General features: G+C 36.7%; 1 protein-coding gene across 2 annotated transcripts; it reads right to left on the reverse strand.

The window, feature by feature from the left end:
- Window positions 1-3,222: 3,222 nt before the first annotated feature.
- FBXO8 (F-box protein 8) lies at window positions 3,223-22,351 on the reverse strand. Of its 2 annotated transcripts, none has more exons than XM_057419170.1 (6): window positions 22,150-22,351; window positions 16,331-16,667; window positions 13,968-14,094; window positions 6,409-6,527; window positions 4,670-4,866; window positions 3,223-3,859 (listed from the first exon to the last, which is right to left on the reverse strand). In XM_057419170.1, the coding sequence occupies exons 2-6, from the start codon at window positions 16,657-16,659 to the stop codon at window positions 3,672-3,674; spliced, it is 960 nt and encodes a 319-aa protein (XP_057275153.1). In that variant the 5' UTR covers window positions 16,660-16,667; window positions 22,150-22,351; the 3' UTR covers window positions 3,223-3,671. The 2 variants fall into 2 exon arrangements, with proteins under 2 accessions (XP_057275153.1, XP_057275154.1); XM_057419171.1 differs by having other exon boundaries at window positions 16,331-16,670.
- Between the last annotated feature and the right edge of the window lie 1,563 nt (window positions 22,352-23,914).

Below are 23,914 nucleotides of genomic sequence, written 5' to 3' on the forward strand. Positions count from 1 at the left end.
CTTCAAAACTGACAAACGTGTCTCTGACATACAGTTGTTTGGGCTTTTGTATGTCGAAGCAGCTCTGATTTATTTTAAAAAGCCAAAGCTGAATAAATCTGCTGTTTAGAGTATGGAAAGTATTTAAGACAGAAAAAGTTTTGCGAAAACGAAGAGTATGAGACACTGTCTATAACTAAACCATGTGAATACATAATATATGCTGTATTCCTTGAATAAATTCAATGAGAACCTCAGAATTTATTACAGGCAAAAATGATCTGTAATATATGACACTGTACATGGACCCAGGTACACTCACTTCCCCTACATGAACAAAGAACTGTTGTCCTTCTGTCACCTCTGGATACACTAAAGTTAGCAAAATTTCAGAAACACTCATTCAGTGTACAATTTTGGTGTCTTTTAGGACCAGAATTAAGCAGCGTTTGCAGGGGGATGGGCTGCAGGCTCATTTCTTCCTTCAGTGCTGTGTACAACCAGCATGAAGGCAACATCTCACGGCCAAAGTTCAAAGGACAAACAGTGGTAGAATCACAGTAACTCAGGAATCACTTCACAGATATGAGTATGATCCTGCTCATGTAATTATGCTTGGGATACTTTATCCTAGGTCTTCTGAAGTGTTTTATTAAGTAGCTATTTCCACACCCCATAATCTAGTGACACCTGGATCAATGAAGTATCTGTTTTCTTTTAAATGTATGTGGAGGTACTAATAGTTCATTGAAGAAGACACAGCCCAAAACTTGGGTTGCTAGAGGGGTTTTAGAGGATGACTAAGAGAATTCAAACTTTCTCTTTCTCACTTTATGGGAGTATTGTTACACTTGCTTATTTTTATTTTTTTTTTTAAGACAAAAAATGGCCTAATGTCATGCAAAGTCTACATTCTTAAAATGAAAAAAACTGACTTCTCTGCCACAAGAAAGACTCAAATTTAAAAAGAAAAGATGACAGAAGACATGTCTTGTCATTTTTTTTTGTTTCTTGGTTACCTCTAAGGGAATTTACACTTGGCATGTTGTGTTTACTGTTTTCTGTTCCATTCTGAGTTAGTAACATAATGTACACCATGAGTTGGGTGTTAACCATCTAACAGTTCAAAATCCTGTTGTGAAGATCAGATGCTGTTATCTGTATGTGATTAGGGTTTTGTTTTGTTTTTTTCTCTTCCCCTGGACTTGTGTCTTATGGAAACTTTAACCATATCATCCTGCTTCTAATTTATTTTCTTGGCTGTTACACTGGCCCTGAAGCTTTCTAAACCTTGTTAATAGATGTACTCAGATATTCCAGAAAAAACATGTTCTGTCTGCCTGGAGGCTTTGTTCTCTATCTGTTTGAGAATGAGAACAGAGGGTAACTGGAAATTAAGAGAAATGCAAATTAGCAATTCATACTCTTGTATCAATAGAAAAATCAAAACCAGTATCACTAATGTTAACATAAACATTAGTCAGAAGAGACTCTCACTCTGCATTTGTGGTTTGAGAAGAAAACATTTCCTGATAAGATAGTTGCAATTTCAAAATTCACTGAATTCTTCTTGTTAAGTGTGTAACTTTTGAGGAGTGTTTTCTAGAAAGCCATATTCTCCAGTTTCCGTAAGATCACATTAAGGAGCACAGAGATATTTATCCTTTATCATTGTTTTTACAGATAATGTTAAAAGTTTTTCAGCTTGTTTTGTTTTGGTTTTGTTTTTGTGTTTTAACAGGACCAGATAGTTGTGCGTTAAACAAAGCTCCCCACCATACCATATAATCTTTATTTGTGCTTGATACTAATCAACCACTGTGGAATGCATCCTTGGGCTTCCTGAAATATATGAAATGATACAGGATGAAGTTATCCTAAGAGAGGGGAGGAACACTGTAAAACCTGCCTCAAAAATAGCTGTGCTGCTGCTGGCTCCTGGCTTTGGCTGTGTATGCTACAAATACAAATGGCATTTTCTCTTGATTAAAAGTAGAGTAATAAAAACCCCACAGCTTTTTCTGGGTGCATTTTTGCATGTGGACCAGAGCTATAACCAAAACGTATTAAACACTTGAAATTGCAGCAGTAGCTACATTGTTTCCTCCCTGTCATTTATGTAGCCCTTTTGTGTGCTGTCATTGTCATTGTTCTTCTGGCATCCAAGACAAATGTAACACTCCCCAGGTGCCAAATGGAAAGCAGCAGTGTGGGCAAAGTGCATGCCTATGAGGAGGATGACTTGCATCCAATCCTTTGCTCTGCCATAGGCTTTCTACACACACACACACACACAAAAATCAGACTAATCTGTAAAACAGAACTAAGAGTATCTTCCTACCTCACCTCATGGTGTGATAGAGAAAAAGGATAAATCTACTTGTTACCATGATGAATCCAGATGCTAGCAATAGCTGAATATTATGTAAACAAACATAATCAGGAACAGCTGATTTCAACTACATAGTATGACAATTTAAGAAAAGCACTGCTCTATGAGATATCTGAACAAAAACCAGGCAAATCCTTATTCAGTTCCTGCACATGCACAGCAGTTGCACTATTAATATTCTATGCACTTCAGAAAATGTGAAACACAACCTGACCAAGACCATATTTGAAGTATTTTCATAAATCCAGAACTATTTAAAACCTAGCTACATGTCAGACTTAGAAGGTGTATCCGAGTCCAAGCCACCTCTCCAGTCCTGCACAGTCACTGCTCTGATCTTGCACAGTCAGTTTTTAACAGCTTTAGCAACGAGTCATCTGGTATATATTTGCCTAGGCATTTCCATCATTGACACTTCTAGACTGAGGGAAGCAGTTGAAAGTAGCAATATGTTAGCTGCCCCTACCACTTTCCCTGTTGAGATTTTTCCTTTCTTACCATGCTGAATAGATAATTGTGGTTGTCCTATGTCCCCAATAACTAGCATCTGCAATATAGGTTAAGTAAACTGTCCAGGTAAACTGCATGATTTCCCTAGGCTGTCCCTGTATGACATCAGGATTCATCTAAACTAGCGGTTATAATCTTCTTTAAAACTGAGTGAATAGCAGGTTGGCAATATGCTAATTTAAGTTAGTCAATGCAGTATTAGATACCATCTTAGATATTTTACAAGTGTTCTGCTATCTCCTAGAGTAAACTTTATTGGAGTATTCAGACCAATATTTCTCTAAATTATGTATCTGAGGTAGTCAGCACTGTAAAAAAATTCAAAAGAAAGAAGTACAACATTTAAGAGATAAAAGAAGAAATTTTAGTTAAAATATTTTACAATAAAATAATTATGATTATAAATCTCTTTAGTTAAATATATACATATTACATGGTATTCTAAAAAGAATGAACTTCTTAAAGTTTCAAGCAGATCTAATGCACAAATCCACCACTTTGTCAGCTTAGATCGTAATGTCAGTTTAACATTTGTAAATGGCTGCTTCAGGCTGTGGTTTTGTGCAAAACTAAAAAACTTATGAAAAACAGATCTCCAAATCTTTCTATTCCCGTGGTAAATAGATAGAAAAGGTAGTTTACACACACACACACTTACACACACAAACTTTGATTGCATACAGAGGTTAGAATGACCAGCACTAAAATAACCCCCATCTCTACAAAATAATTTCTTGAATTGATGTAGCTTTTGAAAATCACAAATTTTAAGTGCTAGGAAATTGTGCTTTTAGGCAGCCACGTGGCCAATAAGGTAGATGTTGTCATAAAGGTGCCCTACAAAATCTTCACTGATATTCTGTGCAGCTCGCCGTGTATTTCGGATGAATTCCCTCTTTGACATTTTGTTCTTCACGTGAGGGCTTGTTAGGTCAATGGAAAGTAGAATCAAAGAGTAACACAGTACGTAAACTGCATCTAGACAAGAGAGAATAAATAAAAAAGAAGTTGAAAGGAAACTGTGATCATTAAAAATATTGCTCCCTGTCCACGTACCTTATAGTCTTCATCATCTGGGCTTATATATATATATATATATATATATATATATATATATATATACACACACACACGTATACACACACATATATAACACCTCAAAAGTTTATCCCAGTGAAATAAAATTTAATATAGCAATTTTCAAAGTAATAATGTCAGCACATTGCCAAATTAGCGTTTAGAAATCTGTCAACATTTCTATGTTATCCAAAAGTTACTAAGGGCTTTGTGCACATTCATTTAAAAAGATTCTTGAAGTTTTTGCAAACTAGGGTCAACATCCTGCTAAAGCTTATCTTTAAATATGTAAGCAGTCCCACTGCTGAAAACTGGCTACCCCCCAGCAATTATAAATACTTGTTAACTTCAGTGAGGCCCAAAATTCCTTCTCATTTCTGTGAGACTATCCCCAAGGCAAAATGTTAAGTGTGTAAGACTGCAAGAGGGAACTTCAAGGTAGTACAGAGCTTGAGCACAGAAAAAACTGAAGGAAAGATAATGAGAGAATAAAACCCACTTATCAGCTAGTTCTAAGAAGAGCATCTGTGTGGGTGTTTTTCGGTCTTTTTTTATCTCAAGTGGGATGATGCCTGTATACTGAACCATCCCAAGCCATGTTTGTCCTTTCAGAAATACTTGTTTAGGTGCTGATTTTATAACTATCATAAACAGTAACAACATCCAGAAATACAAAGACTGATCCACTGAATCAAATCTTTTTTTGCTTACCAGGGCTAAGGCCAAGCTCTCTCATCAAATCAGGGTTACAAGCACAGAATCGGTGAGAAAACTTTGTTATGAGAGTCTCAAGGTACTCCCCACGCTCCTCAGGAGCATGAATGTGTCTGAAGAACTCTCTCAGTGCATTTGGCAAGAACTGATTTCTGAAGTTATGCAGCGTCACAAGGTCATCCAAAACATCTCGCCTGGTAGAATAAAATCCCACATAATTAGAGAAGTTTAACTGTTTAAATATGAAAACGTATGTTTAAAAAAATAAAAATGAAAGCTTTAGAATAGCTAATGAGCTTTGGCTTTTGCAAACAAAACTATCACTAACAGTTCAAGCTAATATAAACCCCTGTTTTTCAGACACAATAGTAAACAAATACTATAGAAATATATACTAATCAGAATTCAAGTTACTTTATATGCATATTCAATTACAGTCTACATAGAGGCTTCACCTCCTTTAAAGTGACAAAACCATTAAAAAAGAAAATAAAAGGGAATAGATTCATGCGTGTCACACATTTTGGTGCCTAAGTAGAAGCCATTACAGGAGTATATTGTTAAAATCAGGCTTAAGTTAGATAAAATTTGCTCACAAAACCTCTTTAAGTCTAAGTCCATCAGGGTGCAATGGTCTCAACATTTTCCACTGAACGCAGAAACATCTACGGGATTCAGACTAGCTTACGTGCACAGATGTGCAAAAGACATCTGAAGGAAATTTGGATGTAAATTTGAAGTGAACCAAAGGATATTCTCGTATGTTTATCCTTTCTGTTAAACATTTCAGTACTAGGAGGGGAGTTTCAACATTTAGAAACGTAGTTTTATTTTTAGTGCCTGATTACACTCTGTTTATGAAGAGAAGATGAATGGCAGTAGGGGTTGCTAATATTAACTTGCAATCTCATCTGTTAAACGGGTTTGTATTTTTTCTATTGCCAACAAAAACTGATAATCTGAAGTTTTACAGCACAGGACTGTCAGTGGTGATACCACTACAGAATGACTCCTTTTACTCCTTTAGTGATTCAGGCTGAGGAGAATGAAAAGCAGAAGAGGATTCCTGCTGGAAGCACTGCTGCCCCTCTGCTCTTCCTGTTTACGTCCAGTTATTATTCTCCTCCTCTTTCAACTTTTCTTAAACATGTTGATGCTCCTGTCTCCTGACACTGCACTACCCCAACCTGAGGGTATCCTGGAGGGCAAGAGAAAGCATTGTGGAGGCAGAAGAGCATGCTACAGCAGGGAGAGTGTTCCCTACTGCAGTTCATGCTGTCTCCAAGAGGATGCTCTATTGGTGGGTGTTAACTTCCATTCAAGAAATACCAGACACCCAAATATTAGTCAGATGATTCAACGTTAGTTAAAAAGCTACCATAGCTTGGTAAAGTGCAGCAAAATATCTATAAAATCTGAATGTCATACAGCACCAAGATTATCCTGTGCAGTTTACATGCTGACTATAACTTCAAAACAATTCATGTCCAGAACTGCAAAAATGCAGAAAAAGCACAGGATGTGATATTTACTTGTTATAGGTGGTATTTTCAGGGGTTCTTATAAAATGTTACAGTTAATAAATACTTGAACTGAGTAACTGTTCAGATTTAGCAGCAGCATTACTTAGTTGCATTTACACATCTATAAAATTATATCAACACAAGCAAAATATTGTTGAATGGTGCAGTATGTTGACAGTGAATAGGAAATGTCTCAAGAGAAATTCAGATTACCTTTCATCAAGGTAGATTCTCAGCTTCTTCCAATTTAGTGTTCTTGTGCAAAAGATAAACTTAGCTATTTCTTTTGGCGAATCATCTAGTATGCCCTTGGACATAAAGTAGTTGACTCCCTGAGATAAAATACATGCATGTATAAATACGCTTAATCTTCATAATGTGTTTAGGAACAAGTATTGTGCTTGGCAGTGTATGAACTTAATCCTACTAATTAGTTAATTTGTTTTTCAGAATGATTCTTCTTTCTCAAAATCACATTTCGACATGCACAATAAACTCTAAAATTATAAATCAAATGCAAAGAAACAATTTATTGTTATGGTTGAGATTTCACATATACTCACACTAAGAAATTTAAAATTATGAACCCTATAGCAAGCATGTCAGTTCTTTATTAATTTCTTTAGCGTAGACTAGTATTTTTGTTTTCATACTTTTGTAATCGTATATACAATGATGCAGGGTCCAGAACTTTTAATTTCTTAACTTTTCTAAATAAGAAAATCTTAGCCATAATGTGTTCAGTCTTTAGTACCTTATATTAAAACATTAATGTTCTCACATGTATACAATGTATCACATTCAAATAGATGCATTAAATGCATTTGTTTAAATGTGCAATAATGCAAATAAACACAAGCACGCAGATTTCAAAGCATAGGTAAATATCAACATTTATAAATATGCGTACACAGAAAATAAGAACACTGTGTCTAACAAAAAAAAAGTTTAAAAAGATAGAACTCTGTATACTTTATATTGATATTATGATTTCCAGAATTTTCCACACTTTGCCAAGCACACATTTCTCACGGACTACACATGCCAAATCTAATTTAAAAATATTCCAGTGATATTCTGGATTCTTTCTATTCACTGAAATATCCCAAAGCATAAAACTATTTTCCTTACGATCTCAGAAATCAACACCAGCTTAATGGACTTTTAACATGTTCACATTTTTTAACAACAAAAATCTAAACCTGAGAATAACTAACCAACTAGTTTCAATTCAATTTGGCAAGGGCTAGGAGAGGTTTTGAGCATTTGTTACAAAAAAGTGTTACAATACTTAACTACAGTATCTCCTGACTATACCACAGTGTTGAAATAATGCAAAATGTGTAGGCCAGAGAATTTCTGCATAGAATAATGTACCAAGGCCACAACCTAAATCACCTTTAAAATACTTCTAAGATATTTTTTCATAAATCTTCTGATATTAGGCTTCACAATATTTTGCAAGTCTGCCCTTTTAGTTTACATTACATCTATAAAAATGTAGGGGCAACCTGTCATTCAGTGTATAACTAACTTCCCAGTACTCTTCAATTTTGCTTAAAAAAGAAATAAAGGACTGAGTGCAGGTTTGGAAAGTTGTTTTATGAAATGGATTACTAAAGCAAAGTCTCAGTTTTATCAAGCAAAAAATAAATTAGAATACACGCTTAAGATACTGGTAACACAAGTGAAAAAACAACAAATACCTGTAACATTATCTGGTTTTACCGGTCCATAATTTTTGCTTATATATTTATAGAAAATAGAAGTTCATTAGCACTTTTTTTTTTTTTTGTTTATTAAAAGAATGTTATAGAAAATAAATTAAAAGGTTTTATATAGGCAAAACCAAAAAAAGAAAAAATCCTAGCATTTTTAGGCCCAGATTTTAAGAAGAATCTCCATTTAGGACTGTAATGAAACATGTATTTCATTGCAAGCTTACATTTAAGTCCAAACTACATCATATTTAACTTTTTCCATAATATGGATGGTCAACATAAGGTAAAGCGCTTTCTTGAATTAGAGCTAAATAGTAAACTAAAATGGGAGATCAAAATGAACTATGCATTAATACCTCAAGTATTTTGGCAATTTATAAAAGACTAGCAGCAGAACATACATATATACTCTTTACATATATCCTCACTTAATGAGACGCATTTGCTTCAGTAATAAGTATTTGCTTAAGGTAATACAAACTGAAGCCTGGAAAGGGAGTCTCGGTAATATTCCTGCTACAATTATTTAACAAACACTTCAGCCACATACCCGGAAAATACCTGGCATATCATACGAGGCAGGATAAAAATAACACCTTCTTTAAGACATACAGTGAGTTGGTTTCACTGTGACAGTAAATGCCATAAGTAATTTATTTCATGCATTAGATTTCATCCCAAGGTACAATCTTCACCTGACAGTCTAACCACGTCTTTGCAAAGCACTTTTATTCCCTGTCTCTAATTCCCAATCTCTCCCCCCACCACACATAATGCTTAACAGTATCTTTCTCTGTGAATGCAGTCTCGTAATTTATTTTTCTCATCTCCTTCACAAATGAACAGGGCATAAATAAAAAATACTTCAGCACATGCCATCATTTTTAGGCACCTTTTATTTCTTTCTCAACAACAACAAACACTTTGCAACAATAGAAACCTGATTTCTCTTTAAAGTCCTTAAAGTTTGGCTCACAGGAAATGAAATTTATTTACAAGATTTACAGCATGTCATCAAATCAGCTTTTTGTAACACTGTAAACACTGCCTTGAATTCCTCTCAGAACCTTCACTTCAAATAAATCACTTCTGGTAGCCAAAATGATCGCTTGTGGCAGGTATGCTAGCTGAAATAACTAGTCCTACACATTATTAAAATAGATGCCAAGATTACCAGTCATCTGGTGATTCTCTTAGGATACATGTGACTGAAGTCAGGTTGGCAGATCTGTGCCACTACCTACCAGGTCTGAAGAGGTGGTTTTAACACCGAGGAATGAGCACACACATAGTATGTTCTTCTAATTCTGATGTAGTAGAAGAGTAATTAGGTGAACAGTATAACAGCCAAGATTTCCAGCAGATCTGTGTCTGCCTAACTTATATGAGGAGCCTGCTTGTCACTGTAATGTTCTTAACATTAGAGAATTAGGAAAGATGCCTTAAGGATACCTTGCCTCTGTGGCAAGAATATTACCTCTGAATTTCAGACAGCTCTGGATAAAATTGCCATGTATTAAAGTGTTGATTTAAATTATCACATGCAAATAATAATCAATCATAACTATAGACTAATAGTAACCATTTGTTGTATTTCAATGTTATTTTTACAGTTACTCATTTTTTCCCAGTCACACAACGCTTGTTTTACCAATCTATTCTGCTACAGGACTGACACTCCTTGCTTACTTTCTACCTGTTCCTAAGAAGTTTTCCATTAATTTATATCCATACAGGATATGTAAACGAAAAGAGTTTTCTTTTTCATAATTGGTTTCACTTCTGCATTGGTTTTATTCTCTGCTAAGAGTACTTTCAGAATATTTTAATACAGCAGACAGTATTAAAATTTTTGTAGTTGCCTTTGCCATCTCTGTTTAGATATGTATACAAAACAAACCAGATATTTTAAATTATTCGCATAGAAATTTTGGAATCAGCATTTTTCTAGCCATATACATGATTTCTCTTTTTAATATTTAAATGGAATTGTTGCAAAGTTCGAGTTAGGAAACACTGAGGCTTTTTACACAATGCCTATTTAAAAGCAGTGCAAGAAAATATGACACATACATTTGTCTACAGCAACAAATTTCACATAAATGGTTGTACACATGCTCAATTTGTTTAGTTTAAAAAATTTTAACAGGTGACTAAGGAAATCACTAGAAAGTATATTAATATTGTTAGGCAATTTATAATTCTGCAAATTATATGCTTTTACATTTTGGTAGGATAACATATATCAACATAAAATGCTAATTTCTTTCTAGTCCCTACTGTATTAAAAAAAAAGACTATTTTGATCACCAACAAAATTAAAACATTATTAACTAAAAGCTCAGGGAACAGGAATTCAAATTTATATACTAGCTTAATTATTTAGATAAATTATTTAGGGCTAGTATGTATCTGGCATCGTAGGGCCTCAACTGCTAATTAGGGCTTCTAGGTGACACTAGCATTACTAGTAAGTACTAATTAGACATGTATGGTATTACTACTCCCATTTTTCTAAGGAAATGCAATATCTTAATACATTTTATGGTGCATTTTCTGAAACAAAAGACGCAGTACTGATGTCGTATTTTCCAACAGAAATTTTTGTGATTCTTAGTTCCCAAGTTACAAATCAAGTTGTTGACAAATGTGGACACCATACAGAACATCACATTACAGTGTCTCTTTCACTGTATGTCTTTAAAATACAGTCTCAGTGATACACAGTCATGATGGCAGAAATCATAAGTACAAATATTTCTCATGTTACATGGAATCCATAGTTAATAATTTACACGATTAAAGATCTCTGACTCTAATGTAGAGTTTTCAAAAGGTTTCAGCTTTCTGGTTCGTTCCACCTTTCCAGATAAATCACACAAAAGAACATCTTCCCTCTACGACATACACATACTTTTAATATTTGATAAATCAGTGCATATCAAAATTGGCTCGCTTAGTAGGTCCCTATGAAATAGGGTAAGTTTTCAAAAAATTGGGCTAGAAATATACAGTACAGTAAATATTCCATCATCTGCAGACTATAATTAAAAGTCAGGTAAGGTAGCTTTATGCATGTGGCTAACAATTCCTTTACAATCAAGAAGAGGTCAGAAAACTGACCTCCCTAACAAAAACTAAGGGTAGTTGGTAACAAATAAGACAATCGGAAGAGTGGAAAGCCAGGTTTAGTATAAGCACTGTCTTACTGTACTTTATTGTTATTATGGTACGTAAAGGAAATCCTGACCTCATTTAAGTCTGAGATTTCAGTACAGTCCAGATTCCAATAGATCCATAAAAACAAATGCTATTAAACAGCATCAGTTAGAATCATTATCACTATGTAAAACAAAACAAAACAAAAATCCAAACAAAAAATCTTTCCTGACCAATCTTTCCACCTTCAGTTCCAATTTTAACTACGTAACATAGCTCTACGTAATAAACTTGACAAAATATCTTGTAGGGAATTAGAAACATATACAAAACAGTGAGAAATAACTTCTGTTTGCTTACAAATTCAAAGTCATAAGCATGTGAGGTATGAAATGAGCACTGCATGAGAAACACTTCGCATACACCATACACTCTTTAGAATAAAATATAACAGAGACCACGTAGGCAGATTGAACAACATAATATTCATATTCAAGTGTTAATACTAACACTAAACCATCCCTCCTCCCCAGGAAACAAAAACCAAGCTCCAAAATCTTGGCTACAATGGTGCTGCCAATATGAAAAAAACAAACCAAACACTAAACAAAAAAAAAAACAACAAAACAACCCACAAACCTAAAACCAAAACCAACCAACAAACAAAAAAAGAGAAACCAAACATGCACTGGAGTTTTTTAGCTTTTTTGTTTTACATTACGTGTAATGTGATTAGGCACATCCTTTCAGCAGAATGTGAGCACCTGCTATGTATTATGCAAGCTCATGCACACGATCAGTACATTAAATTACAGCAGATACCACAACACCATGCACACAACAATGGCTAACCAGAGAATCCTACCACAAAGTGTGTAGATGCTCTTCCCTACCCCGTGAGCCACCGCTAGCTCTGGAGCTGTTGCTGTGGAGCCTGGTTACCCATTTTCATGACATGGGAGGTGTCCTTTGGAGAATCTTGCTCCTGTGGCTGTAAGTATTCCTATTTTTATAGTAATTTGATCAGGTCTGTTATCAAATGTAAAGCAGAGTTTGGCAGGAAATTCGGAGATGCAATTTGTAATAGTGGAATGTCATGTCATATCATATATTCCAGTCACAGTGTCCTTACAGTCATAATGCTGCCAATACCACAGTCGTGAACAATACAAGCAATAGTATTTGTGAATTCTCCTGAAACTCAGGCCCTGAATGATTCCTACCAGGCTATGGTGCTCCACAGGGAGAGAGGAACAGAAGCCCTTAGGAGGTATCCTGAGGTTCTTGTCTCTCATTAGGCCTGAAGTAGGCCATTTGTACTACTATTGTACAATATACCATAATGAAGCCAGAAAAAGTAAGTGTAGGATAATAAATTTAATAACTAATTTAGGTATACTACAATGTAGCTCTAATTTGCAGAACTTGTAAAATAACGATTTTTTTATCCAGTGCCTTTTGTGAAGACTCCAAATGCTTTAAACCTGCCAAGATTACTTTAAATTAGATTGGAATACAACAGCATACTATAAATGAAGGTGTAAGTGTAAAAAAAAAACAACAAACGTTAAAGCAAATTGAAAGACAAAGAGAAATTTGGGTAGACAAAGCTGTTACCAACTAAAACTTGATATATTCTTAAAAACATTTAAGTTACCTAAATATTGCGTTTCATTTAGAAAATTTTACATTTACTACTAAATTCACTAAAATCCTGCTGAAAATCAATGCTAATCACTCAAGTGGCACTTTGTATAACAGTTCAAGGCAGAGCTCTAACAGAGAAATTACAAAATATTGTAATTTGTGACTGATAAGAGTAGTTATTATCAAGCAGAATATGAGATAAAGCAAGAATTAAACAACATGACATTATTGTAACGATACAACTGGTTTATTTATTTCACCCTGCAGTTACATGTTTGTGTTTTGTGTATATCAGCAGAGTGAACTATTTGCTACTAGAATTGTACCTTTTCATGTCTCTTAATCCTCTTCCTACTTTGGATTTATTCAATTACCACTTCCTTCTGTATGTGCAAATACATTCAGGAAGTTAACACTACTTTTTGTTCTGTACTATGTACCACCTTTTCCTAGGAAACATGAAGCAGGAGTCTGGTTTCCTACACAAAAGGCTCTCTTTGTCACTTGGGCATTAATTGCATATCTCCCAGGCAAAAGCTGTCTACTTTCAAACTCTTTTCTTCTTTGAAAGGTGACAGAGTGAAAGCAGAAACTGACTTTCCCAGTTAGTTTCATGCGTTAATATATGGAAACCTTCTAGATTGACAGGGGGTATTTTTTGAAAATAACTATGTTGTTACATACTATAAAGAAAGATTATGCATAATAAACATCCACAGATATCAAATCAAACCGATCTTTAGAATAGTTTATAGTATTATTTTCATACTATTTCAAGATTTGCTCCTTGATAGTGGAAATACTTAAAAAAAATCTCTAAGAAACCATAAATTTCATAGAAGTAATTTGTGTTACTTTAACTACCCTGCTATAACTGATGTGGGATCAAACTAACTCTGCAGGCCTATTATTATTCATTTTAAATTCACCACTGCCTCCACAGTACAGGATACCTGTCTCATTCCTAAGTCAGTATGAGGTTATGAATTTCTGGAATTCATAGGTCAGACCACTGTACAGAGTGCTTAAGAAGCAAGCCATGTTAATGATGTGCACAGGTACCATCTGCAAAAATTATCAGGATAGGGCTGTAACTTACTATTAACCATTCCTATGTTAAAACAAAAAAAAAAAAACCAAACCCAAACAACAACTATTAAAACTTAGCATTTAATACAGCTATGATTATAAAACAACAATCACAATTATTTAACTGTTTGCTACTATCAATAACAGTTCACTTACCTCATCAGGGTTGGCATTAAAGGTGAGACTGCCCTCATCTAGCTGCATATACAATTTTCTAAAAGAAAATCCTAGAGGTGGATTCTTATTGTATATAGAACAGTGACCCCAAGTGGATTTGCACAACCTATGAAAATAGAATTAGTCTATTATCAAAATTCCTTTCTGTATTTCATGTATTTTACAGAAGCAAAATGTAATCAAGACTGCAAAGTCAAATACTCAAATTATAGGAAAAGTTAGAAATAGGTTGCTTGTTACACTTAGTTGTTAATCCTTTTATATGTGTGTTGCTGAAGTTTTCAGTTATATGATTATCATTTTCTTCTCACAGGTTTTGGTGTTCTTGAGTGCAATCTCAAAACATGTCCCAGTAGGTGGCATCATAACAACATCCACATAGCTGAGACTTCTGTCACTTCTAGTATTTGAACAGTGGGTAACTGTGACAAGTTGCTCTGCAGCAGTATGACAGATTAAAAAATTGTGCTTCTTTTCCTGTGCCCCAGTTGTACAGTGAGTGGGACACTACATCTGCACAAAATTATGCCATTAACTTATCGCTTTCCTTGACTGTCCTTTTCCACCCACCTGGCCTCTTTCCAGTCTTGACCAGTCCCAGTTCTTCAATCCAGCCCCATCCCTTTATATCTTCCATTACTTCTCAGTTTCTTTCCCTCTCATCACACCCTGACTCCATATCTCAGTTTCATCGTTTTATGTTCATCTCAGTCTCTTTGATGACACCATCTAAAATCGCCTTGAACTTCCACTTCCTGGGCAATCAATTTGTTATCTAGATTCCTTAATGAACTGGTAGTTCTGCTTCAACGCATCTGTTTTGCAAATAATTAGACACAATGTTTAGGACCCAGCAGGTAGCCACTGAGGACGTGGGAAGTGACTTTGTTTTCAGTTCAGGAACCTGGGTCTAATTTGGACTGGATTCAGAACTGCAGTCACAGGGCTTGCCAAAGCCTAAAAATCAAACATATCCCAATGCATACGTAATGTTGAAAACTAAGATATCTATAGAGATTATTCAAATTGAAATCTTTATTAATTTGCTAAATCAGGACACATTTTCACTAACAAAGTGTATACTCTGAACTGAGTACTATTTGGGAAAATTTTACTAAAAATGATTGAGCTATTTCCCAGGATGAACTCTGTGGAAAATATGTATTTTTTTTTCCCTTGTATGTTAAGAATATATACTATATACAATTAAGAATCTCTATTATCTTTGGTCCAGGGAATTTATTTGTATTTAGTGTGGTTTTTTTATACCAAGAACTGAGTAAAATACAATGGATACCAACATAAACTTAGAAGGTTAGCAGGATCTTCACTAGAATTCCTGTTTCCTACTAAGAAAACAGTCCCCAACAGTAGAACAATTGTGACTAAGAAGTTATAATTGCATTAACCCTATTGCTGAGTTCATAAAGCATGATAAGAAGGGAAGCTGCTTAACTCAAATGCAGAGAGGCAAAGAAATAGATGAAGGAAGAGACGTAGAACACAATGAAAGGGAATTAAACAGGACCTGAACAACAACCCAGCAGTAATACTTCTTACTGTCTGTTAAGTTAAAAGGTAAGAATATAATGTGAAAAAAGATACAAGTTCGGCTGACCATCTACTCTAAAAATAAGTATAATTTCATGAGTCTTTCCCAGTGTTGCAAAACATCAAATATCAAAGAAAATAGTTTTAATTAAATTTTTATCTTACACTATTTGGTAGAGCATTTCTTTGTTTCCTGGACATACAAACTCTCTGTATGTATATAAATGTCTTTCAACCGTTAGACTGCAGAAATTCCACCTGACACGTGCAGAACTGACCTTTTCTTCCCCCCTTTCATCACCATCTTCCAAAAAAACATATATACACTTCAGTTGCACTAAGACAAGTGTATTAGATGAGTTAGAATCCCTTTCTACCTGGATTTCCTGCTGAATAGGTCTGTTTGCTTAAGCCAGATATTTGTTTGAGGTTCAGAGAAGTAATAATACATACATTTGAGATGTGCTTTGAGCTAATACCAAAGTCAAGTCCTTATTTTTTCCCTCATGATATATCAAACAATGAGTGCGCAGTAATACACATGTATACTTGTGCCAAGCACACTTACGTATGTAGTAATCTGTTACTACCTGACTGTAATTAGAAATCCAGAATAACACATTTTTAAACTATATTCATATTTCCCCTGTGTCAAATCTCATTTAACTTAGCAAACCCTTTTCTAAGGTTACTGTGACAAAAATCATATATTGAGACAAATTTAAAATCTGATAATTATTTATATTTATGTCCAGGTGATTTTTTTAAATTTATTTACTTATTTTGCTTACCCTTGCCAAAGAAGCTCATCATTAGCAAGATCCTGCCAGACGCATGAAGCTAGACAGAGATCAGTTGCATTCAGGTATGACAAAATGGTAAAACTAAGCTCTGGTGGCAGCATTTCCAGGTTAATGAATCCTTCTTGTTCTTTAGTTTTTCTGGTCTTCAACAGGTGGTAGATATCAATGCCTCCTTGGGCTTGTTTTCGATGGCTTGTATTGGAAACACTGTTGGTAGCTATCCTCCTACCATGTTCTCTGGTAAAATAGCCTTGTCCACTGTATCCTTGGTGTTGCAGTTGCTGGCTCCTAGCAACTCTCCAGAGTCCCTGACCCATCTGTGAGCCTGCTGGACATAAAATCCAAATTAAATGTTGCCAGCTATTTATGAATATTTGCAAGACAGACTCAGCACACACTAGAAAAATAAAACTTTAGGACTGATCCGAGTAGAAAAAGGTGAGTTTTGTCAAAGTTATGCTGACAATATAATCTGTCTTCAGTGGAGCAACTGAATAAATACTGAAAAAAACCCCATAAAAATTGATATTTTTACAAAAGCTTTTGTGCTTGAAGAGTTATAAAATTAATACTAAGCTTCTGTGAATAGTAACAAACATTATCTATGTCCTATGCAAGTTAAGAAGCCTTAACCTTCAGAACATTTAGAATTATTATCTTCAAACTTCCTTTAAAATGTAATAAAAATATCTTATGTAGAGTCAGTGAAGTGCTATAAAATGTAAGAAGATATAACAATGTCCTGAATAGTGAGAAGCACACAAAATTAGGCTGTGCCTGACATTAATACAAAGTTTAAAAACTTTAATGATAATGCATAAAGGATTCATTGTTTCTTGTCAGTTTCTTGTTTCTGAGCAACTCTCCTGGGTTCAGCTGTAACAGCTATTTTTCTCCTTCTTAATAAGCGACGCACTGCTGTGTTTTCGACTTTAGTCTGAGAACAACACTGATAACACAATAAGGCTTTTAGTTGTTGCTAAGTCATGTTTATTCCGATCAAGGACTTTCCAGTCTCTCACGCTCTGCCAGTGAGAAGGGGCACGGGAAGCCAGGAGGAAGCAGAGGCAGGACACCTTACCCAAACTAGCCAAAGGGGTATTCCATACCACAGCGCATCATGCCCAGTATGTAAATCAGGGGGAGTTACCCGGAAGGCCCAGATCGCTGCTCGGGTTTGGCTGGGTATTGGTTGGCGGGTGGTGAGCAATTGTGCATCACCTGTATTTATTGTTATCTTTTCCCCTTTTAGTTTTATATTCTCTCCCCTTGTTATTTCCCTTATCATTATTACTATTACTGGTGGTAGCAGTAGTGGTTTTGTGTTATACCTTAGTTACTGGACTGTTCTTATCTCAACCCGTGGGATTTACATTCTTTTGATTCTCTTCCCCATCCCTCTGGGAGTGGAGGGAGAAAGTGGGGGGGGGGGGGGGAGTGAGTGAGCGGCTGCGTGGTTCTGAGTTACCAGCTGGGTTTAAACCATGACAGCAACCAAAATACCAAAATATCTTTTCAAGGTTTCCTGCACAGTAGCATAAAAACTTCAGAATAAGACTTCCGTATTTTACTTATCACTGTGGGGTTTTTATTTTTTGTCAAACTTCGCTGCAGATGAGAACAAAGAGAACAGATCCTGAATGACTTAGTTAGTTGTCAAGATTTCTGAATGCCATAACTTAAATTTCGGTAACCACCTATATTTATCAAGAGGGAAAAATAGTATGATAAATCTTAGTAATTCAGTATGATAATGTTATCGTAACCTTATCACAAGTAGTATATATATGGTGATCATTTTTCAACCTTTATTATGATGACAGATCACTAAAGTAATCATACCAGTAATCTGTAGGTTCCCAATGCTGATTTTCAAAAAAGAAACACTGATGGTCTGGTCTGCTAAGATCTCACGTGTATTTGAAATTACGCATATTCTATTAGCATGGGAAATGAAAAACAGGGTTTTAACACTATTTAAGGTTGGACATGAATGGAAACTGTTCTACATAAGCTGAAAGAAACAAGCCATGAATGCGATGAGTAATTATGGGAGAAAATGGAGAAATTAGATAAAGTACAGGAAAAAAAACCCACCACAATCAAGATGGAAGTCAACACAAGACAGGTTCATCTGGCTAGTGAAGCTGTTATCTACATAACCATCCATTCAGGGCAAGTTTAAGAATTTATTCCTAGATAAGGCCAAAGTTGTGAAGAAACTATAGTCATATGTATTATATTCAATTTAGTAATATGCAAGATTTTACATAAATTCATCATTATTATTATTATTCGTATTTCTTGTACAAACATTTGACATTTTTTTTTTTTATTGTACAGAGACAGATTAAACCATGATCAACTTCTATAAATTACCAGGCAATTAAAAATAAGGCTTACTGAGTTGCAACCACAAGTAGGATATACCACTGGCTGCAAGAATGTATGCATAAAGAAGGTATTCTCATTTTCTTGAGAACAGCATAAAAATTTTTAAAAGTCCTTAGGGCCACGGTAAAGCTGTTTCATGAGTGGAAGCTATGCCACAATCTGCCATGTAAAAAGTGACAACGCAAGGATGATGAAAGTAGGTCTTGGTAATTAATGCTGGTGTTTGCAATTATGAAAGTTTCAGCTGTATATAAAACATATTTCTTCACAAGATGAAGAACTCTGCCTTTATTTTTCATTGCTAAGCTAGATTAAAATATAAGGTAGCAACTTTTAGAAAAGAGATGCGGTTGCTCAGTGCTACCTTTTTCTGGTTTTGAACAACTACATCTCTCCAAGGAGAAGGAAGTTACTAACTTTCATCCCAAAGGAGGATCACCAACCACTGTTAGAATAAAATCAAGAGCTATTAAATGAATCAGTGGCAGGCGTGCCAGAACTGGCATTCAGGACTACAAGCATAAACTCATCAAGTCTGCTCCAACTCCAACTGTTGCTGCTATTGCCCCTGCTAAGCTGGCAGAGTATACAGTGATGAGCAGTGAAGAACGAAGCTAAACACCAACTTGTGTGGGTAGGCTGTAACACCCAAGGGCTCGATGGAGGTAACTTTCCCAATGGATAAAAAGAGCAGACAAGAAATACAATATTTCTGAGCATGTGCAACATTTCAGAAAGGGCTACTATCACTGTGCTAGAGGGTTCAATTAAGATAAAAAAAGCTCCTATTTTGCCAGTCATTGTATCTGAGCTTGCTAGTTACTCAAGTACTTGGTAAGCAGTACTGTATATCTAAAGGAATTTAAACATCTTGGGAGGCTTCAACCAATTCTTGATCTTAGCCCTGAGTAAACTGAACACCGCCAACAAGGCATTTTACTTTCAAATATGCAGATGTCAAATTTAGAGGCTGTTTCACTCTCAGAAGATATCAGATGATCTGAAGGACTGAATAATAATGACCTTTCGATTCAATTATGTAAGTTTCAAAAGAGGTAAATGTATACATACACATCTAGGTGTAACTCCAGTATAATCTGCACACTTTCTCAGTGCAGCTTTTCATGTAAAAACAAAATCTGCCTGAAAATATAGCACTGACTATAAATAATAAAATAGCTAAGACCAAAATACTAGTTTCAGGGACAGAGAGAACCAAGAGCAATGCTTTAATAATCCTTCTTTATTATTTCAAGTCCTTAAGACAATGGAAATCAGCAAGAAGAAATAAGATGACACTGCAGTATTAAACCTTACATTTCACAAAAGATGAAATGAGAGAACCTATTCTATGCAAACAATATATGTCAGGTAGAGAGAAAGGAACGCTCTGCTAAATGCATAAATCTGTCAGCTAACTTTTTGTAAAACAGATTAGAGAAATTATTTTGCTAGTAATTTTTTTCTACCTTTTTTCACATAATTTGATATCATTATAACAAAACCACATTTCTATACACATTTGTTATCTCCCAACTGTTAAAAATCTTCTGAAAATAATTATTTATCATAGTTTAAATAAAAGAAAAAAAAGTAGTAACAGGAAACTCAAGGCTCTGAAGATCATTTAAGAATTATATGGTGACAAGATTCATAATCATAATACACCAGGAAGACGAGAGAAGACGACCAGCAGCATTACCATAAACAGTCCACAGAAGGGCTGTACCCAGTCAGTTATCAAGTGAATTTATGGTACCAGGTAAGCATCTGGCAATCTTATTATAGCTTTTAAACCTCTTCAAAGTCAGATTATCTTCATGCTCAGTACATAGTACTTGTAAAGAATTTGGTAGTGGTCACAAAGGACCAAAATCAAATATCCAAATATCCAAAACCAAAGTTGCTAGTGTAATACCTTTATTGAAATATTCAGCTAGAAGTTCCTGTTCACAAAATACTTTCCATTAATGAATACTGAGCTAACAAAATTATCAACAGTTCCTGTCAGGGCTCACAGGGTTCTTCTCCCCACACAAAAGCTAACTGCTATAATCACCAACAACATAAGTACTTCCAAATTATCTGACACTAGAAATGGCTTCAAGACAGAAAAAAAAAAACATTCTGTGTCATTCAATAAACTGGCCTTCTTAAAATGCACTCACATACTTATACAGAGGATATCACTGCAGAAATAATTTTAAAGGTATCTTTAATATTAAAAAATGATTAAAAAATGAAATTTCCTCTTTAAAGTACCAAATGAAGAAATTTCAGAGAAGAAACAAAATGAGACAATTTAAACCATTTGAGAACCAGCCACTGGAAATTCACAAGCTTTTGTATGTGTGTAGCTATATATGCCAGTTTATATGCCATTTGTTATATCACATCTTGTTTTCCCTATAAACTCTGTAGTAATCCAGGATTAATGCTTTGAGAAATCATTCATGAAACAAGATGTGTAAACTAACTGTTATTACAAAGACTTTTAAGTAAGGTGTCTAGAATTATAGTTTTAAATTATTTTGAACATACACTTTCCATCACCGTTCTCTCCACTCAAATGTACGTTTCTCAAATGTCTCAAAAATTCCAGTTATGTAACTTTATTTAACAGAGACCTTTTGACAGCTTGACTGTAATAACTGTCACAGTAAAAATAACAAGCTTGCTTATGGATTGCTGATATTCTCTGGCTCTGTCTGTTATCTGTCAAGAGTCTGCTTTCAATTTTAATTATGTCTTCTGCATGTCGCTTTGTTAGTGCACAATACATTCTTCTGCAGTGTTGAAGGATACTAAAAGCTAAATGTATCCTACAATGCTGTATTGGTACTGGTTTCTGCTTTATGAAACAAAACCCGACATTCGATATAAACGCTCTCCACCTCATGGCAACTGAGTCCTACAGCTGCCGCTTGGCTACCGCGATTATCCGAACAGGGAAATGTTTCTTCCTCCGCGTTACCGAACCTGAAGCTTCGTTCGTCGCAGCTGTACTGGTTACCGAGGCCTGCGATACCTTGACGGAAGTGCCTTTCAAACCCAACTCAAGGCAACTACGCGGCGGCTCCAGGGGCACAGCAAGTCCCTCACGCTCAGGGCCGCCCCAGCTGACAGAAGCGCCCTAGGAACCCCCTCGCCGAGGGCCGCGGCTGCACTCCCGCCGCCCAAAGGAACACCAAAACCGTCCCGCTCGCCACCTCCCACGAACAGGAACCGAGACCTCTGCTGCCGCAGGCCGCGACACGGCAGAACTCCAGCCACCGGGCACCGGCGATCCTAGCCCCGCGGGTGCCGCCCCCCGGAGCCATTGGGCCTCCCCAGTGGCCCCGGCTTTCGATTGGATGCGCGACTCGCCCATCCGCAGTCACCGGTTCCCCAAGGGAAAGCCGCAGGGTCCGTACCTGTGCGAGTTCGGGTCCCAACCGCCGCCGCGACGAGCCCGGCCCGAGTCCGTGCGTGAGCCTCGCCGGGCAGGAGGTGGCTGAGCAGCCCCCGGCGGTGCGAGAGGCGGTGAGAGCAGCAGAGACCCCTCAGCAAGCAGAGAGACCGCCAGCACCCTGTCCCCTTGCCTGGCAGGTTTGACGTTTGCTGTTTTTGCTGGAAGTGACGTCACCTCGCGGGACGCGCAGGAAGCGGAAGCAGCTGTTGGGTGTTGTGGCGGTAGATTCGGTCTGTACCCGCTGGGGGTTGCAGCCGCAGCAGTCTTGAGGAGAGGTAGCGGGGCAGCCGCTTTTCGGAGTAGGTGGGGGTCCGGCAGCAGGGGCGGCAGTGGGCGCGGGTGAGCGTCGGTATCGCTTTCGGGGCAGGGGCTGGCTCCGAGCCCAGAGCACTCCCTCTCCTCCTGGACTGAATCGCGGGGCGGAGCGGGGGAGGCCTGGCCTCCGCGGGTCTGGGGTTGAGCAGTGGCAGCTGGGGAGCCCGTCCCGCTCCTGCGAGTTCGGCTCGGTGCGCTGGCGCGGCTCCGGGACAGCGGTCGACGTTGCCCACGGCTGGGACACGATTTTTTTTTTTTCCCGCCGGTGTTTTGATGGCGCCCAGGACAACCGGCCTGTGACGTGCAGCTCCTTGTGCGGTTCACTCGTTTGCAAACATGGTGTGTGTCCTGAGAGTGTCTGCGGCAGCCGGCACGGTAGCGAAGTCCGCTGTTTGATGATTTTGCGTCTGGGTATAAGGGTGTTCCCCTCCATCTCCCCATCCCATGTAACAGAAGAGTCACAAAATCGTAGTAAACTAGGTTGGAAGGGACCTTAAGGATCATATGAATAACGAAAACAAGTCTTTTTCGTTAGGCATTTCAGTGTTTACAACTCTAAAATATTTGGTAACTTGCATGTTTGTGGTTTTTTTTTTGTGGGGGTTGGGTGGGGTTTTTTGTGTGTTAGTTGTTTTTTTTTTTTTTTTTTGGCATTCATTGCCTCTTTGAATACCGTAAGCAGTTTTGAGAGTTGTTCTTTATAAACTATATGTGGTTCTATATTAAAACTTTGTTATACCTGATTTTACTCTGGGTAGCCAATGTTCTGTAACTGTTCTGTCACGAATTCTTACAGGCAAAACTTATATGCCACTTTTTAGTGTACACCTTCCCAAAGTATTATTTTTCTACCTACTTAACTGTTATTTGTATGCTCTCCCAAGCTGTATAGTTTGTACTAATGGCAGTTGCCAGTTTTTACATCCAGAGGCATGGTATAGAAAGGATTGTTGATGATTTTGGGAAACAGCCTGTATGGTTAGATGAATTCCTGTGAGAGTGTCTTCTGTGAGTATTTGTGTTGCAGATTAGTGCTTCAGTTTTACAGCAGACTCTTTGAGATTTGTCTTGAGATCTGGTTAGGTTGGCAAAACCATAGGGTGGATGGATCACTTTGTAAGGTGAGGTGGGAAAAACAGCTGCCTCAGTTTCCAAATGCTTGAGGTTGAATTGTCCCTAGCTTTTAACAAAGAGTATTGTATAGTTCTGTCACGACCCTAATGATTAAAGAGCAAGAACCTGATAATTAAATAGGAAGAAAATACTTTAAAAAGGGCAGAACACGTGTTAAGATCTTCCTTCATCTTGATGATTGTTGATTTGAGCATCATAGAGACACAAGAAGAGGGGCGGGGGAGGGAAAGGCACCTCCCGTCAAAATAAACCCATACCATTGGGAGTGCAAGCTTTAA

The sequence above is a fragment of the Pezoporus wallicus genome, unplaced genomic scaffold (genome assembly GCF_028554395.1).
Source record: "Pezoporus wallicus isolate ANWC-B61680 ecotype Strahan unplaced genomic scaffold, APGP_CSIRO_Pwel_v1 contig_2384, whole genome shotgun sequence".
In the NCBI taxonomy this organism is placed as follows: Eukaryota; Metazoa; Chordata; class Aves; order Psittaciformes; family Psittacidae; genus Pezoporus; species Pezoporus wallicus.

What these genes read in the sequence shown, in the direction of transcription:
- FBXO8 (XM_057419170.1), bottom strand. Translation starts at nt 16,659, where the DNA reads ATGGGTCAGGGACTCTGGAGAGTTGCTAGGAGCCAGCAACTGCAACAC. An exon ending in TTAATGCCAACCCTGATGAG is followed by an intron (nt 6,528 to 13,967) that starts GTAAGTGAACTG and finishes ATTTTATCTCAG; the next exon opens with GGAGTCAACTACTTTATGTC. An exon ending in AGAGCTTGGCCTTAGCCCTG is followed by an intron (nt 3,860 to 4,669) that starts GTAAGCAAAAAA and finishes TCTCTTGTCTAG; the next exon opens with ATGCAGTTTACGTACTGTGT.